At 42.9% G+C, this 18,581-nt stretch overlaps 1 protein-coding gene across 3 annotated transcripts in view; it reads left to right on the top strand.

Annotated features, from left to right (window-relative positions):
• Positions 1-18,146, top strand: part of LOC118381839 (procathepsin L-like) — a 46,394-nt gene extending 28,248 nt beyond the window's left edge. Inside the window, exons 1-8 of one of the 3 annotated variants that reach the window (XM_052525921.1) lie at positions 11,714-12,086; positions 13,026-13,164; positions 13,544-13,666; positions 15,735-15,887; positions 16,168-16,392; positions 16,661-16,829; positions 17,110-17,227; positions 17,428-18,146. In XM_052525921.1, coding sequence (XP_052381881.1) covers positions 11,839-12,086; positions 13,026-13,164; positions 13,544-13,666; positions 15,735-15,887; positions 16,168-16,392; positions 16,661-16,829; positions 17,110-17,227; positions 17,428-17,527 — 1,275 coding nt within the window. In that variant the 5' untranslated portion in view covers positions 11,714-11,838 and the 3' untranslated portion in view covers positions 17,528-18,146. Of the gene's footprint in view, positions 1-11,713; positions 12,087-13,025; positions 13,165-13,543; positions 13,667-15,734; positions 15,888-16,167; positions 16,393-16,660; positions 16,830-17,109; positions 17,228-17,427 lie in introns of those variants that run through there. The other 2 variants (XM_052525922.1, XM_052525924.1) reach the window with 2 other exon arrangements.
• Positions 18,147-18,581: the final 435 nt, after the last annotated feature.

Here is an 18,581-nt window from a genome sequence, read left to right as displayed (position 1 = left end):
TCCATTTTTATGGAATGATCTGCCTACCCATGTAAGAGACGCAAACTCGGTCTCAACCTTTAAGTCTTTACTGAAGACTCATCTCTTCAGTGGGTCATATGATTGAGTGTAGTCTGGCCCAGGAGTGGGAAGGTGAACGGAAAGGCTCTGGAGCAACGAACCGCCCTTGCTGTCTCTGCCTGGCCGGTTCCCCTCTTTCCACTGGGATTCTCTGCCTCTAACCCTATTACATGGGCTGAGTCACTGGCTTACTGGGGCTCTTTCATACCGTCCCTAGGAGGGGTGCATCACTTGAGTGGGTTGAGTCACTGATGTGATCTTCCTGTCTGGGTTGGCGCCCCCCCGCCATCCCTATAGTGGTGTGGGGGCTGTGCTTTGGCAAAGTGGGTGGGGTTATATCATTCCTGTTTGGCCCTGTCTGGGGGTGTCCTCGGATGGGGCCACAGTGTCTCCTGACCCCTCCTGTCTCAGCCTCCAGTATTTATGCTGCAGTAGTTTGTGTCGGGGGGCTAGGGTCAGTTTGTTATATCTGGAGTACTTCTCCTGTCCTATCCGGTGTCCTGTGTGAATTTAAGTATGCTCTCTCTAATTATCTCTTTCTCTCTTTCTTTCTCTCTCTCGGAGGACCTGAGCCCCAGGACCATGCCTCAGGACAACCTGACATGATGACTCCTTGCTGTCCCCAGTCCACCTGGCCGTGCTGCTGCTCCAGTTTCAACTGTTCTGCCTGTGATTATTATTATTTGACCATGCTGGGGCGGCAGGGTAGCCTAGTGGTTAGAGTGTTGGACTAGTAACCGGAAGGTTGCGAGTTCAAACCCCGAGCTGACAAGGTACAAATCTGTTGTTCTGCCCCTGAACAGGCAGTTAACCCACTGTTCCCAGGCTGTCATTGAAAATAAGAACATGTTCTTAACTCACTTGCCTGGTTAAATAAAGGTTAAAAATAAATAAGTAAAAAAATATGAACATTTCAATATCTCAATAGCACAGCCAGAAGAGGACTGGCCACCCCACATAGCCTGGTTCCTCTCTAGGTTTCTTCCTAGGTTTTGGCCTTTCTAGGGAGTTTTCCTAGCCACCGTGCTTCTACACCTGCATTGCTTGCTGTTTGGGGTTTTAGGCTGGGTTTCTGTACAGCACTTTGAGATATCAGCTGATGTACGAAGGACTATATAAATACATTTGATTTGATTTGATTTGTATGCCATGCTGTACCAAAGGAGCAGATTGGGAAAGAAAGGCAGACAGGTCAGCTCCATGTGGAGGGGTGGTCAGGTCAACTCCCTGTTCGTTCCTCTCCAGGAAGGATGAGACCATCCGTGCCTCCTCCAATTCCCTTCTGGCTTGACAGTGCCGTCGCTGCTGTGCAAGGTCCTTGGCAATGAATTCCCGTTCCTGTAGAGCTCTACGGGCCTGCACATCCAATTGGTGACATCGTTCGTCAGCCTGTCGTTCCTCCTCAATCTGACGCTCAATTTCCTCCAATGCTAATAGTTTCATCCTCTCTTGTAGGACAGCGGTCTGTGAATCACTGAGGGCTAGTGAATGGCGGCTGCCATGGCCACTTCCAAAGGGGTATCCACTGGTCGAACACCACTCCGTCTAGAGTGCTTTGACGATTTCCCATCCTCTTAATGATAGGGGGCAGAATTTTCACTTTTGGATGAATAGCATGCCCAATTTCAACTTCCTGCTACTCATGCCAAGAATATAAGATATGCATATTATTCATAGATTTGGATATAAAACACTCTGAAGTTTCTAAAACTGTTTGAATCATGTCTGTGAGTATAACAGAACTTATGTAGCAGGCAAAACCCTGAGGACTAACTATTCAGAATTTTTTTCCCCCCCATCTCTTCCTTATATTGTCTTTGCCATTGGAAATTTAATAGGAATCTACTTTCAGTTCCTACCGCTTCCACACAATGTCTCAAGTGTTTGGAATATGGCTGAGGTTATTCCTTTGTCTTTATCAGGAAGTAGGCCAACTCGGAACAGGGGACACTTTTGTGAGCTGCACAAGACGTGAAGAGCAGAGCTTTTTTCTTTTCGTTCATGTATTGAATACAGATTGCCCCGTCTACAATTTGATCGATTATTAACGTTTAAAAATACCTAATGTTGTATTACAAAAGTAGTTTTAAATATTTTGGAAAAGTTTATAGGCAACTTTTGAAATATTTTTTAGTGACGTTGCATTTTTCTAAGCTGTTTTTTTATGGATCAATCGCACTTTATAAATGGACATTTTCGATATATATGGACGGAATTAATCTTACAAAACGATCAATTGTGATGTTTATGGGACATATTGGAGTGCCAACAAAAGAAGCTCGTCAAATGCATATTTTATATTTTATTTCAGCGTTTTGTGTAGCGCCTGCTACGCTAGCTCCTAGATAATAGCTTCATACAGTGCCTTGCGAAAGTATTCGGCCCCCTTGAACTTTGCGACCTTTTGCCACATTTCAGGCTTCAAACATAAAGATATAAAACTGTATTTTTTTGTGAAGAATCAACAAGAAGTGGGACACAATCATGAAGTGGAACGACATTTAATGGATATTTCAAACTTTTTTAACAAATCAAAAACTGAAAAATTGGGCGTGCAAAATTATTCAGCCCCTTTACTTTCAGTGCAGCAAACTCTCCAGAAGTTCAGTGAGGATCTCTGAATGATCCAATGTTGACCTAAATGACTAATGATGATAAATACAATCCACCTGTGTGTAATCAAGTCTCCGTATAAATGCACCTGCACTGTGATAGTCTCAGAGGTCCGTTAAAAGCGCAGAGAGCATCATGAAGAACAAGGAACACACCAGGCAGGTCCGAGATACTGTTGTGAAGAAGTTTAAAGCCGGATTTGGATACAAAAAGATTTCCCAAGCTTTAAACATCCCAAGGAGCACTGTGCAAGCGATAATATTGAAATGGAAGGAGTATCAGACCATTGCAAATCTACCAAGACCTGGCCATCCCTCTAAACTTTCAGCTCATACAAGGAGAAGACTGATCAGAGATGCAGCCAAGAGGCCCATGATCACTCTGGATGAACTGCAGAGATCTACAGCTGAGGTGGGAGACTCTGTCCATAGGACAACAACCAGTTGTATATTGCACAAATCTGGCCTTTATGGAAAAGTGGCAAGAAGAAAGCCATTTTTTAAAGATATCCATAAAAAGTGTCGTTTAAAGTTTGCCACAAGCCACCTGGGAGACACACCAAACATGTGGAAGAAGGTGCTCTGGTCAGATGAAACCAAAATTGAACTTTTTGGCAACAATGCAAAATGTTATGTTTGGTGTAAAAGCAACACAGCTTATCACCCTGAACATACCATCCCCACTGTCAAACATGGTGGTGGCAGCATCATGGTTTGGGCCTGCTTTTCTTAAGCAGGGACAGGGAAGATGGTTAAAATTGATGGGAAGCTGGATGGAGCCAAATACAGGACCATTCTGGAAGAAAACCTGATGGAGTCTGCAAAAGACCTGAGACTGGGACGGAGATTTGTCTTCCAACAAGACAATGATCCAAAACATAAAGCAAAATCTACAATGGAATGGTTCAAAAATAAACATATCCAGGTGTTAGAATGGCCAAGTCAAAGTCCAGACCTGAATCCAATCGAGAATCTGTGGAAAGAACTGAAAACTGCTGTTCACAAATGCTCTCCATCCAACCTCACTGAGCTCGAGCTGTTTTGCAAGGAGGAATGGGAAAAAATTTCAGTCTCTCGATGTGCAAAACTGATAGAGACATACCCCAAGCGACTTACAGCTGTAATCGCAGCAAAAGGTGGCGCTACAAAGTATTAACTTAAGGGGGCTGAATCATTTTGCACACCCAATTTTTCAGTTTTTGATTTGTTAAAAAAGTTTGAAATATCCAATAAATGTCGTTCCACTTCATGATTGTGTCCGACTTGTTGTTGATTCTTCACAAAAAAATACAGTTTTATATCTTTATGTTTGAAGCCTGAAATGTGGCAAAAGGTCGCAAAGTTCAAGGGAGCCGAATACTTTCGCAAGGCACTGTATGCTTTCGCAGAAAAGCATTTTTAAAATCTGACACGTTGGCTGGATTCACAACGAGTGTCGCTTTAATTGAGTATCTTACATGTGTGATTTAATGAAAGTTTGAATTTTATAGCATTTTATTTGAATCTGGCACCCTGGCAATTGGCCAGCACCCTGGCAATTGGCCAGTTGAGACACTAGCGTCTCCCCTATCCTCAAGAGGTTTTTAAGGGGTGAGCAGAGCCTGCCTCAGGAAGCTGGTCGACCTGTGCGGTGGGAGTTATCTCCTTCATAGGTTCTTCATGTAGACCACTTTCCTGCTCCAAAGCAGTTTCCTGCACTTGGCTCAAAGGAGATGGTTGATGGCTGAAACGTATAGTTGATCCATCAACACTTTGAGCTCTGGTGGGCTTGCCCTTTGATGTCGGAAACTTGACCACATAATCCTTAAGATAACCATGTGCTTGCCTGGTTCTTCTGGTGCTGCTGGTGGTTGAGGATGAAGCCTTTGTTGCTTTAGGATTAGCTCCTGGATATTTCCCTCAGCTGCTCTCTCCGCCTCTCTTCTTCCTTCCAGTGGAGACAATTCTTCCCTCTCCGCCTCCATTTCCTTTTCACCTGTCTTTGGTTCAGTCATCATCCGGCTCGAAGGACCATTGAAAGATTAGTGGAATCTGTGTGGGTAGCTGGACAGGAAGGATGACTGACAGTGAAGGTGAACAGTTGGTCACGTGTCAGGTGACAGAGGAATGGATGAGACTGAGGCAGGAATTCCTTTAAACATAAAGTAGTATATTTACTGAATAGTGTGGATTCATGGACGCACAGAACTTCTGGATCAGACGGAGTTAAGGAAGAGAAAGCAGCGAGATCAGGCGAAGGCAATTTCCTTCCTTTTATGGAGTTGAGATCTGTCAGACATTTCCACCTAACCTAATTAAAGTGCCCCTGGCCCAGCTGAGTAAATGGCAATGAATTAAAGGATTATTCCACCAACTCCATGGGCCTTTTCTACAACTGGATTATGCTTGTGTTGTATTAATAGAAGGGGGGTAATAAGACCCTGCCCTCCTTACATTTATAGGGTCCTAGACTACAGATGAACAATGTATATTCATTATAGAGGTTTAGTATTGTTTCACTGTTGTTTTCTGGTCTCTTTGCCTCTTATAAAGAGACCCCTCTGAGAAATGTGTGACTGTGAAGACAGAACTCTGCAGGGGAGTGTAAGGGATCAGAGATTAGTCAGACATTCCACTATAAATCAACTTGGACATTTACTGCTAAGCTTTCAGATAGCTATATAAACAACAGTTTTAATGTTGAGTAGGCATGGTTTTGGTCGCTTTCAAGGTGCGGGACTCTAACCCAGAAGCTTACAAGAAATCCTGCTATGCCCTGCGACAAACCATCAAACAGGAAAAGCGTCAATACAGGGCTAAGATTGAATCATACTTCACCGGCTCCGACGCTCGTCTTATGTGGCAGGGCTTGCAAACTATTACAGACTACAAAGGGAAGCACAGCCGCGAGCTGCCCAGTGACACTGCCCAGTGACCTGATTGAGTCTGTAACACCAACATGTTTCAAGCAGACCACCTTAGTCCCTGTGCCCAAGAACACAAAGGCAACCTGCCTAAATGAGTACAGACCCGCAGCACTCATGTCCGTTGCCATGAAGTGCTTTGAAAAGTTGATAATGGCTCACATCAACACCATTATCCCAGAAACACTAGACCCACTCCAATTTGCATACCGCCCAACCAGATGCACAGATGATGCAATCTCTATTGCACTCCACACCACCCTTTCCCACCTGGACAAAAGGACCACTTATGTGAGAATGCTATTCATTGACTACAGCTCAGCTTTCAACACCATAGTACCCTCAAAGATCATCACTAAGCTAAGGATCCAGGGACTAAACACCTCCCTCTGCAACTGGATCCTGGACTTCCTGATGGGCCGCCCCCAGGTGGTGAGGGTAGGTAGCAACACATCGGTCACGCTGATCCTTAACACTGGAGCTCCCCAGGGGTGCATGCTCAGTCCCCTCCTGTATTCCCTGTTCACCCACGACTGCATGGCCAGGCACGACTCCAACACCATCTTTAAGTTTGCAGACAACACAACAATGTTAGGCCTGATCACCGATAACGACGAGAAAGCTTATAGGGAGGAGGTCAGAGACCTGGCCGGGTGGTGCCAGAATAACAACCTATCCCTCAACGTAACCAAGACTAGGGAGATGATTGTGGACTACAGGAAAAGGAGGCCCGAGAACGCCCCCATTCTCATCAACAGGGCTGTAGTGGAGCAGGTTGAGAGCTTCAAGTTCCTTGGTGTCCACATCAACAACAAACTAGAATGTTCCAAACACACCAAGACAGTTGTGAAGAGGGCACGACAAAGCCTATTCCCCCTCAGGAAACTAAAAATATTTGGCATGGGTCCTGAGATCCTCAAAAGGTTCTACAGCTGCAACATGGAGAGAACGGATGGATGCAATCACTGCCTGGTACGGCAATAGCTCGGCCTCCGACCGCAAGACACTACAGAGGGTAGTGCGTACGGCCCAGTACATCACTTGGGCTAAACTGCCTGCCATCCAGGACCTCTACACCAGGCAGTGAGAGGAAGGCCCTAAAAATTATAAAAGACCCCAGACACCCTAGTCATAGACTGTTCTCTCTACTACCGCATGGCAAGCGGTACCGGAGTGCCAAGTCTAGGACGAAAAGGCTTCTCAACAGTTTTTACCCCCAAGCCATAAGACTCATAAACAGGTAATCAAATGGCTACCCTGAATATTTGCATTGTGTGCCCCCTCAACCCCTCTTATTTTACGTTGCTGCTACTCTCTGTTTATCATATATGCATGGTCACTTTAACTATACATTCATGTACATACTACCTCAATGACCAACCAGTGCTCCCGCACATTGGCTAACCGGGCTATCTGCACTGTGTCCCACCCACCACCGCCAACCCCCTATTTTACGCTATTGCTACTCTCTGTTCATCATATAGGCATAGTCACTTTAACCATATCTACATGTACATACTACCTCATTCAGCCTGACTAACCGGTGTCTGTATGTAGCCTTACGACTTTTATAGCCTCGCTACTGTATATAGCCTCTCTTTTTACTGTTGTTTTATTTCTTTACCTACCTATTGTTCACCTAATAACTTTGATTTGAAGTGCTCAAAGGCCTATGTATTTGCATAAGTTCAAATATGCGTATGGGTGTTTTGAATTAATCATCACCGTAGAAAGCACTGTCGTTGTGTTGGCCGTTGAAACAACACCCACAACGACCATGTTTTCCACTTAGTTTCAACCTGCTGTTAAACTTCTTTCTTCAAATTGATCAATCACAGTGAGGTGAGTTTTAAAAGCAAGATACTGTTTGCTGTGATTATCGATTGCATTTGAATTGATGTCAGGAGTGGTTAAGAAGAACAATGGAGGCCTGAGTATCAGTCCATTAGCGACCTGAAGTACCCAAGTTGGGTACTACCAATTTACTGTCCAGAGTGCATAAAAGGTGATTACTATGACTCAACGGTCATACAACATTTTTACTGTGGTCACGGTAATTAGGCTTCTCCAATCTCTGGTGCTGCTGATGGTCATTAGCCCACCAAACTTGCTAACTGCCTGGTACTCAGCACTCTATTGTCCCTCTAATCCTCTCTGACATCAATGCAAAAGTGTATAAAAATCTAATCAAACACTTCAGGAGAGCCCATGAGCTCATGTTGCGCAACATTTCTACAGGCTATGGATTTGCGTGAGGAAACAGTGATGGCTTCTATTAAAAATAGGATCTTCAGCTTCCTTTGGGCTGACTATATTTCTCAACTTCCCTAATATTAAGCACATTGTTTTGCTTTACAACAGGAATATAGCCTACCTGGCTAGCATGACAATTAAGTCCTCCATTCGCTATTTAAGTGCATAGATGACTTGTATTTTTCCCCTGTTCTGAAACCGGTGCATTCTAAATCAAAACAAAATTCTCACATATTATTTAGTATATTTTAAGACAAGATTTTTTTTTTTCATATATTTTTTTTGTTTCACCTTTATTTAACCAGGTAGTCTAGTTGAGAACAAGTTCTCATTTACAACTGCGACCTGGCCAAGATAAAGCATAGCAGTGTGAACAGACAACACAGAGTTACACATGGAGTAAACAATAAACAAGTCAATAACACAGTAGAAAAAAAGAGAAAAAAGAGTCTATATACGTTGTGTGCAAAAGGCATGAGGAGGTAGGTGAATAATTACAATTTAGCAGATTAACACTGGAGTGATAAATAATCAGATGGTCATGTGCAGGAAGATATACTGGTGTGCAAAAGAGCAGAAAAGTAAATAAATAAAAACATTATGGGGATGAGGTAGGTAAATTGGGTGGGTTATTTACCACTAGACTATGTACAGCTGAAGCGATCGGTTAGCTGCTCAGATAGCAGATGTTTAAAGTTGGTGAGGGAGATAAAAGTCTCCAACTTCAGCGATTTTTGCAATTCGTTCCAGTCACAAGCAGCAGAGAACTGGAAGGAAAGGTGGCCAAATGAGGTGTTGGCTTTAGGGATGAACAGTGAGATACACCTGCTGGAGTGCGTGCTACGGGTGGGTGTTGCCATCGTGACCAGTGAACTGAGATAAGGCGGAGCTTTACCTAGCATGGACTTGTAGCTGACCTGGAGCCAGTGGGTCTGGCGACGAATATGTAGCGAGGATCAGCCGACTAGAGCATACAGGTCACAGTGGTGGGTGGTATAAGGTGCTTTAGTAACAAAACGGATGGCACTGTGATAAACTGCATCCAGTTTGCTGAGAAGAGTATTGGAAGCTATTTTGTAGATGACATCGCCGAAGTCGAGGACCGGTAGGATAGTCAGTTTTACTAGGGTAAGTTTGGCAGCGTGAGTGAAGGAGGCTTTGTTGCGGAATAGAAAGCCGACTCTAGATTTGATTTTAGATTGGAGATGTTTGATATGATTCTGGAAGGAGAGTTTACTTTGTAAAGGTTAGTGTGTGTGTGTGTGTGTCTTGCTGTGCAATGTTTATTAAAATGGACATATTGTTCTTCGTTTTATTTGTGGAGACAAATACAGTGCTTATTTCACTTAATGGACTGTTCGGCCTGGAAAAAAAGATTGCTGTTTTGTTTGAATGTTTCCCTGCTGTCCCAATTTTGATTTTTAATCTCTATGAATATATTATCTTGTATAGCCAGACACCTAGGTACTTATAGATGTACAGATATTCTAGGTCGGAACCATCCAGGGTGGTGATGCTCGTCGGGCGTGCGGGTGCAGGCAGCGAACGGTTGAAAAGCATGCATTTGGTTTTACTAGCGTTTAAGAGCAGTTGGAGGCCACGGAAGGAGTGTTGTATGGCATTGAAGCTTGTTTGGAGGTTAGATAGCACAGTGTCCAAGGAAGGGCCAGAAGTATACAGAATGGTGTCGTCTGCGTAGAGGTGAATCAGGGAATCGCCCGCAGCAAGAGCAACATCATTGATATATACAGAGAAAAGAGTCGGCCCGAGAATTGAACCCTGTGGCACCCCCATAGAGACTGCCAGAGGACCGGACAACATGCCCTCCGATTTGACACGTATATACTGTATTCTCGACATCCTAATATAGCTACTACTGTACATACTCTTCCATAATATACTGTTCATGCACACCACATATTTATATTCTGACACATTCTCATGCGTATATCTATTCTGGATTGTTAATTGGACTTGTTCTGTCATTTGTGTATTTATTTGTGTATTTTTATTGTATTTGCTAGACATTCTACTGCACTGTGGGAGCTAGTAACATAAGCCTTTCGCGCCACCTGCTAAAACACCTGCAAATCTGTCTACACAACCAATAAAGTTTGATTTTATTTAGAGCGATATTATCCCTGTGTTTTTATTTTACACACTCTATAGAGTCCATTTAGTTGAAACTGACAGAGAGAAGTGTAAGGTTAACATAGGGTTTTCTACCACACACAAGTTTATCTGCCTTTAGTTCTCTTTCATTAAGTCAAGTTATCATTTGTCAGAGTAGGCTAAACTTGTTCATGGTAGGCCTGGGATCTACTTCTGAGCTGACTAACCGTTAGAAAGCCGCTCTCTAGTGGGAAAGAGGAGGAGAATGTTCGGCAATGAAAAGCCAACTGACATTTACTCCTGAGGTACTGACCTGTTGCACACTATTCAACCACTGTGATTATTATTTGACCCTGCTGGTCTTCCATGAACGTTTGACTACTCGCGGCTGTAATCACTATCATAGGGGCTTCTACAAAGTACTGAGTAAATGGTCTGAATACTTATGTAAATGCGATATTTCAGTTATTTATTTGTAATGCATTTTCAAACATTTCTCTAAAGCTGTTTTTGCTTTGTCATTATCGGGTATTCTGTGTAGATTGATGAGGAAACAATACGTTTGAATCAATATTAGAATAAGGCTGTAATGTAACAAAATGTAGAAAAAGTGAAGGGGTCTGAGTACTTTCCAAATGCACGGTTTTCAACTCTGTATTGAAATCAATGGTCATGACAGTTTCATTACCTGCAATACACTTCATGTCTGACAGGGGGAGTAAGTGCATCTGTTTCTGTTCGATTGTCATCAGTGTCAGCAAAAGTTTGAAATTACACAGATACATTACTGCATTGTTATCAAAACATACTTCTTAGTATGATCAATCAATACTAGGAAATCTTAAACAAACCTAATGAACTATTCAATACCCATCCATTCATTGATTTCCCTGTAGTGTTTTTGTAGACACACCAATACCAATCAAGGAATCATTTTACTAACCACATATATACAGGGTGTGTGTGTGTGTGTGTGTGTGTGTGTGTGTGTGTGTGTGTGTGTGTGTGTGTGTGTGTGTGTGTGTGTGTGTGTGTGTGTGTGTGTGTGTGTGTGTGTGTGTGTGTGTGTGTGCCCTATCAGTAACAACAGATTCAGCAGCAGCCCAAGAAGAGAATCCCTCCCCTTCTTCCTGTGTGAATGTTTGGTTGACAGGCAGAAATTCCTAAAGCTGACAAGGCAAAAGTGACATTACACAATTGTTTAGAAACAATGTATTGATTAATGTGTTTTCTGTGTGTTTTGATTAAGTGGGTTTAAAATGTATTATCAATGTTTAAAAAGAAAACATGTTAAGAAGAGGTAGGAAAACACTGAAAGGCTTGTAAGAAACCTTTCAAATGAAATTGGAATGATTATTTACACAAACAAATGATTTACAAGCCCATCAGAACTTTCTTGACACAGCAGAGTATCACACAATAATGAATCAGTATCTAAAGAATGCAGATAATCTTATTTGAGCAAGATAAATGTAGGTTAATTTGTTCATTCTCTCAACTTCAGGCTATTATTTGAATCTATAATATTAGGACATGAACAAACACTGAAGCTGTTGTATGCTTCACAGAGCAGGAACATATGTGGCGTTTGTTGTTGGCCACTCAGTTTCAGGTACTAGACTACATGTAACCTTTCTACCCATATTCATGTCATTACTGTTCAATGAACATGTTTAGCATTTTTTTTCTGGTTATTTCTTTGTCATTGCTGTATAAGCATCAGCGTGCCATGCTCTCATCTCCTCTGCGCCCGCACATGATGAGAGAACTGTTACAAAGTAACCGAAGATGAACAATTGGTAAGGGAAACTGACTCGACTGATTTACTGCTTCCCAGTAATCTAATCCACCCACTAAAGATGTTTAATCAAATTTGATGTTTTATCTTTACGGAGTCGATGAAAACGGTCAAGTGGTCAGGAATCACATGCTGGGCTATTTACACCCGGCGGGACCTGAGATCTTTAAATGATCATTCAGCGGGCCGGCAGTGTGATATACGGTCCCCTTTTAGCCAATCACAAGCCAGCCCCCACCACTATAGGACATATAGAGCTGGCTGTATAAATTGTCCTGTCTTGTTCACTGACGACACAGCAACAGCAGCAAATATCGTCACCCTGCTCCTGCAAATTGACGGGAAAAAGTAAGTACAGCTTTCCATTCTGTTCTTTGCACAGTGTTAGGATCTTGGGTTATGGACATTTACCAGGGGCATTTGTTCTTCAATTTGATTGATACAGAAATACAATATTAGTCTACAGTTTCTGATGTTGCTTTTTCTGCCGGCTGTTACCAAACTTTGGCAAGTAAAGTACATGTCGGATAAAAGTAATGACACACCTGATGGAAACAATTTTTCAGTTAACTTTCCAAATGTCGACAACACAAAATAGTCTAGACAAGGTGGAGTCTTTTTGTGTCAGTAAAAATAATTATGTGATTGTTGGTGAGTATAATAACCATCATATCGAAGTAAACTTTGAGTAGTAGTGTGGACCTCACTTTACTACTCGTTGGGAAAGCATGCAGTTTATTAGGCTGCAGATTAAATACATTATGATGAATTAACTTCACAGGATGGTGAAAGTGCAAGGTGATGTGTTTGTGAACCCTAGGTTGAATTAAAACAATAGCTGCTGATGACTTCACAAGTGATTTATTGGTGTAAATATTACAATTGATAGGACTTATAAAGGATGGTTAAATTTCATTTTCTCTGTTAAAGCTACCCGTTGTAATGACTTCATAGTAACAGCGATTTAAAAAAAAAACATTTTTATTAAACGTAATTTAAAAACAAATAAACTTGAGATTTTTCAATCATTCACACAATACCACATTGGTAGTAGTCAGTGACATGTCAAAGCTAAAGTGGCCTTGGTTAAAACACTGGATGGGAGACCAAATGGATAGTTGTTGATCAAATCTCCAGTAGGAGGTGCTGCCCAGACTTTTTGTTGTTGTATATAACGTTGAAGATCTACCGTTGTTTCAAAGGTACAAATTCAACATTTTATGCTATACAGCTTCTTTACACTGAAAATACAAGGCTGACTCAGCTCTGCTCTCTCTCTCTCCACAGCTGTTTGACCATGATGTCCCTGTACTTGGCAGTGTTGGTGCTCTGTATGAGTGCTGTGTATGCGGCCTCTATGTTTGACTCTCAGTTGGAGGGCCACTGGCACTTGTGGAAGAACTGGCACAGCAAGAACTACCATGAGGTGGGTGTTTAAGCACAAGTAGAGGAGCACATCGTCATAGGAACCCCTCAGTAGCTCCCAACGTGTGGAGGCTGGTGGGATGAGCTTTTGGAGGATGGTCTTATTGTAAAGACTGGAATGGAATTATTGGAATGGTATCAAACATTTAGAAACCACTTTTGACTCAGTTCCATTACAGCCAGTACAATGAACCTGTCCTCCTTTGACTCCTCCCATCATCCTCCACTGCTCTCAACAAGGGGCTCAAATTGATCAAGTGGTGCATACATGTAGCTGTAAATTACACCTATGTATCATTAATTGCATGGATTGTGCACATAGTTCTGGGACAGTATATGATTGTGTATATTTTCTCACTGTTTTTCACTCATTGTTACAGAGCGAGGAGGGCTGGAGGAGGATGGTTTGGGAGAAGAACCTGAAGAAGATTGAGATGCACAACCTGGACCACTCTATGGGAAAACACTCCTACCGTCTGGGCATGAACAACTTTGGTGACATGGTAAGAAGAATCACCTTGCTGAGCAGTGCTTGACATGGATGAAATGGGTGCCGCAACTCATTCTGGGGGCCTGTACTGTATATATTTATATCCAGGAACACTGCAGGACTTTTGAGCTAATATTCTATGAGGTGCAGGAACTAAAGCAGTGGAAATTTTCAGGTGCTGATATCAGTTCCAGTGAACTTCTGTCCAAGTCTGTTGCTGAGACATTTTACTGTGGAGCAGGAGCTACTTTTCAGCAGCTGTTTCCCATACTGTGTGTGTGCTATAGCTGGATCTTTATGTTGCCATGCCATATCAAATCAAATCAAATTTATTTATATAGCCCTTCGTACATCAGCTGATATCTCAAAGTGCTGTACAGAAACCCAGCCTAAAACCCCAAACAGCAAGCAATGCAGGTGTAGAAGCACGGTGGCTAGGAAAAACTCCCTAGAAAGGCCAAAACCTAGGAAGAAACCTAGAGAGGAACCAGGCTATGTTGGGTGGCCAGTCCTCTTCTGGCTGTGCCGGGTGGAGATTATAACAGAACATGGCCAAGATGTTCAAATGTTCATAAATGACCAGCATGGTCGAATAATAACAAGGCAGAACAGTTGAAACTGGAGCAGCAGCACAGTCAAGTGGACCGGGGACAGCAAGGAGTCATCGTGTCAGGTAGTCCTGGGGCACGGTCCTAGGGCTCAGGTCCTCCGAGAGAGAGAAAGAAAGAAAGAGAGAATTAGAGAGAGCATATGTGGGGTGGCCCGTCCTCTTCTGGCTGTGCCGGGTGGAGATTATAACAGAACATGGCCAAGATGTTCAAATGTTCATAAATGACCAGCATGGTCGAATAATAGTAAGGCAGAACAGTTGAAACTGGAGCAGCAGCATGGCCAGGTGGACTGGGGACAGCTAGGAGTCATCATGTCAGGTAGTCCTGGGGCATGGTCCTAGGGCTCAGGTCCTCCGAGAGAGAGAGAGAGAGAGAGAGAGAGAGAGAGAGAGAGAGAGAGAGAGAGAGAGAGAGAGAGAGAAAGAAAGAAAGAAAGAAGGAGAGAATTAGAGAATGCACACTTAGATTCACACAGGACACCGAATTAGGACAGGAGAAGTACTCCAGATATAACAAACTGACCCTAGCCCCCCGACACAAACTACTGCAGCATAAATACTGGAGGCTGAGACAGGAGGGGACAGGAGACACTGTGGCCCCATCCGAGGACATCACCGGACAGGGCCAAACAGGAAGGATATAACCCCACCCACTTTGCCAAAGCACAGCCCCCACACCACTAGAGGGATATCTTCAACCACCAACTTACCATCCTGAGACAAGGCTGAGTATAGCCCACAAAGATCTCCGCCACGGCACAGCCCAAGTGGGGGGGCAACCCAGACAGGATGACCGCAACAGTGAACCAACCCACTCAGGTGACGCACCCCCTGCAGGGACGGCATGAGAGAGCCCCAGTAAGCCAGTGACTCAGCCCCTGTAATAGGGTTAGAGGCAGAGAATCCCAGTGGAAAGAGGGGAACCGGCCAGGCAGAGGCAGCAAGGGCGGTTCGTTGCTCCAGAGCCTTTCCGTTCACCCTCCCACTCCTGGGCCAGACTACACTCAATCATATGACCCACTGAAGAGGTGAGTCTTCAGTAAAGACTTAAAGGTTGAGACCGAGTTTGCTTCTCTGACATGGGTAGGCAGACCGTTCCATAAAAATGGAGCTCTATAGGAGAAAGCCCTGCCTCCAGCTGTTTGATAGATTTGCTGAAGCACATGCAGTATGAAATATTTCACACGCACAGGTGTCAGCGTTGACAATGAAAGCAGGAATGTATTCAGACTCGCAGGTTAGGTTTCTTCAACTATCAAGCAGGAATGGAATAGTTATCCCGAGAAGAGAATTGAAACTTACTCGTAGTCTTTTAAAGATGCGCACAGGATTTATGGCTAAGTGCACAACTTTCAAAACAGTCCTAAGACGTAAAAAAAAATTACATTTCCCATTCAGATGGTAAATTACAAACCACATATTTTCAGGGAAGACATTACGTTTCAACGTGTTCTGATTATTTCCTCCCTAGACCAACGAAGAGTTCAGGCAGCTCATGAACGGCTACAAGCAGACGACCGAGAGGAAGTACAAGGGCTCTCTGTTCATGGAACCCAACTACCTGCAGGTCCCTGACGCTGTGGACTGGAGAGAGAAGGGCTACGTCACTCCCATCAAGAACCAGGTGAGACCTGAATCACTCATGAGTCATGACTCATCCACACACTGCTGTGTCACTAAATAAGGTTTTACTTCCAGAGAACTGTCTGGCTTGTTTGCGTGCTGTTTACCATGATTGTAATTTACAGTATCCTGAAGATAAGGCGGCAAATTGCGCATACATATTGTTATTTATATTTTAAAACGTATTTATTACTGGTGTAATATGCACATGTCGTTTTCTGGCATGAAAAAGTAACAAGATGTTTAACAACCTTTTAACAACCTTTTAACAACCCCCTCAGTGCTCATGTGGGTCTTGCTGGGCGTTCAGTTCCACCGGAGCCATAGAGGGCCAGCAATTCAGGAAGACTGGCAATCTGGTGTCTCTGAGTGAACAGAACCTGATGGACTGCTCCAGACCCCAGGGCAACGAGGGCTGTAATGGAGGTCTCATGGACTTGGCGTTCCAGTATGTAAAGGACAACGGCGGCCTGGACACAGAGGCGTCCTACCCCTATGTGGGCAAGGTAAGGCCCTGTGTTCTATTAGTCTGAATTCAAATATAATAGGGTATGAAGATGCATTTATTAAAAGTAAGGCCCTGTTCTTTTAGCCTGGTCCCAGATCATGCAGTTTTTGCTGTCGATCTGGAATGACTTACAACTTCATCTTTGAAAATTTGAGTTTCCACTTCATTACAGTGGGATTTGTCTCCAAGAATGACCGACTTGTTTGAATATTTGGAATATGTTGTTTTTTACTAATCATGGCCATTGTTCTTCCCTGGTAACTCAGGATGATGATGTTTGTCACTACCGACCAGAGTTCAGTGCTGTCAATGAAACTGGCTTTGTGGACATCCCCAGTGGCAAAGAACACGCTCTGATGACGGCTGTGGCGTCTGTCGGCCCCATCGCTGTCGCCATCGATGCCAGCCACGAATCCTTCCAGTTCTACCAGTCTGGTGAGTAGCAGTTAGCGGTGCAACTTAAATTTTGTGTAACATTATTTGCAAGGATTGGATTCCCTACCTACTATTTTTTTGAGGTAGCAGTGATCTGTACTGGTCTATTGTCCTGTTCACCATGTACAAATGGTGATGTCTTTGAAGTAAATTGTGACCAATATTTCTAACTAATTACTAGCTAAGTAACCAACTATTAGGTTTGAGATCAGGTGGTTTTACATACTGAGGTAAACTCCATATCTTAGCCCACTAATTGAACTATGTCCTCTCCCTGTAGGGATCTATTATGAGGAGAAGTGCAGCAGTGAGGAGCTTGACCATGGAGTTCTGGTGGTGGGATACGGTTTTGAAGGAGAGGATGTAGATTGCAATAAATTCTGGATTGTCAAGAACAGGTACAGTACATAGTATCTTCCTAGGATGTTTTTTGTTTGTTACATCACCAATACGGTTTTGGTTGATTTCCTCATCGGGGAATATGCCTCTCTTGTCCTGATTCTATGGTCTAAGTCATACATTTTTCTAAAGCAGCAGTGAATCTATAATTTCCTACTAACTAGAACTGTGGGACTAACATGTTTTGTCTCTTCCTCAGCTGGAGCGAGAAATGGGGAGACAAAGGCTACATCTACATGGCCAAAGACAGGAAGAACCACTGTGGCATCGCCACGGCAGCCAGCTACCCACTGGTCTAGTGTTCTGTAAGTTCTCGAACACTAGACCCAGAGTTGTAGTTTTAGAGATGTTTGACGAACGTTCTGAAAAAAGGGCCATGACGACTGCAGTGCTGCCTTAACTAAGTCTGTGAAATGCGCAAGAGAAACCTGCTGCATGGGTTTTAAAGAAACACTGTTTTAGGGAAATTATGAAAATTCGACCTATTTTGTTTTATACTTGATTTTATGTGTGTCGGTGCGATTGTATGTGTGTGTATAGTTCTATTTGAGTTAACGATTCCGTTTATTTGTAACTTTGACTTGATGAGACGAGCTAGACTACATTCTCTAGCACATGTCAGTTTGTGCTTACTGTTTGTGTTTACAAGACACAGAGTATATATATATATTCCTGAGGTTTGTTTCTGAAAGTGAGGGACAAAAAGAGAACGGTACACCTGGGTTTGTTTCCTCCATTGCCTTTTATCTGCAGCTTGTGTTTGAGTAAAGGTGTTGAATAGTAATGCCTAGACAAGAGCCTAGTGATGCAGAGACTGATATGCCTCCGGGTGGTGAGAGGAGATGTATAACATTCTAACACACACATGTAGATGTGTTCAAATTGTGTTTCATAATAATAATAAACTACATTCATCAATCTGACTCCATTATCATGTGACTAACGGCTATAGATCATAAATGTATACTGGTGAATCTAGCCCGCTTGTGAATCTACACATTATCACTCAGATGCTATAATTACATTTGTTCTAAGATAACTGATTATTAAAAGGCTTATGCGCTGTCTATAGCACCCATCGTCCAAGCTTTAATTTATCTAGTTGATCTTAGGCCAAGATGTAAAGTACCAATGTGTAATCTAATGTGTATAGTGTACATAACATTTACCATTAGACTTCATTAAATATGAGCACAACTGTAGTCTCTATCTGACGTGTTACAGTTTAAACAGTAAGGATACTATTATCAAATGGTACGTCACAGTAGTCGTAACAGCTTAGAAAATACACCCCTATGACATAAAATGTACATCAAAAGATCGGTTTACCAATGACTCCACTCATTTATGAGC

Source organism: Oncorhynchus keta, chromosome 9, assembly GCF_023373465.1.
Source record: "Oncorhynchus keta strain PuntledgeMale-10-30-2019 chromosome 9, Oket_V2, whole genome shotgun sequence".
Classification (NCBI taxonomy): domain Eukaryota; kingdom Metazoa; phylum Chordata; class Actinopteri; order Salmoniformes; family Salmonidae; genus Oncorhynchus; species Oncorhynchus keta.
This window is presented reverse-complemented; position numbering and strand designations above follow the sequence as displayed.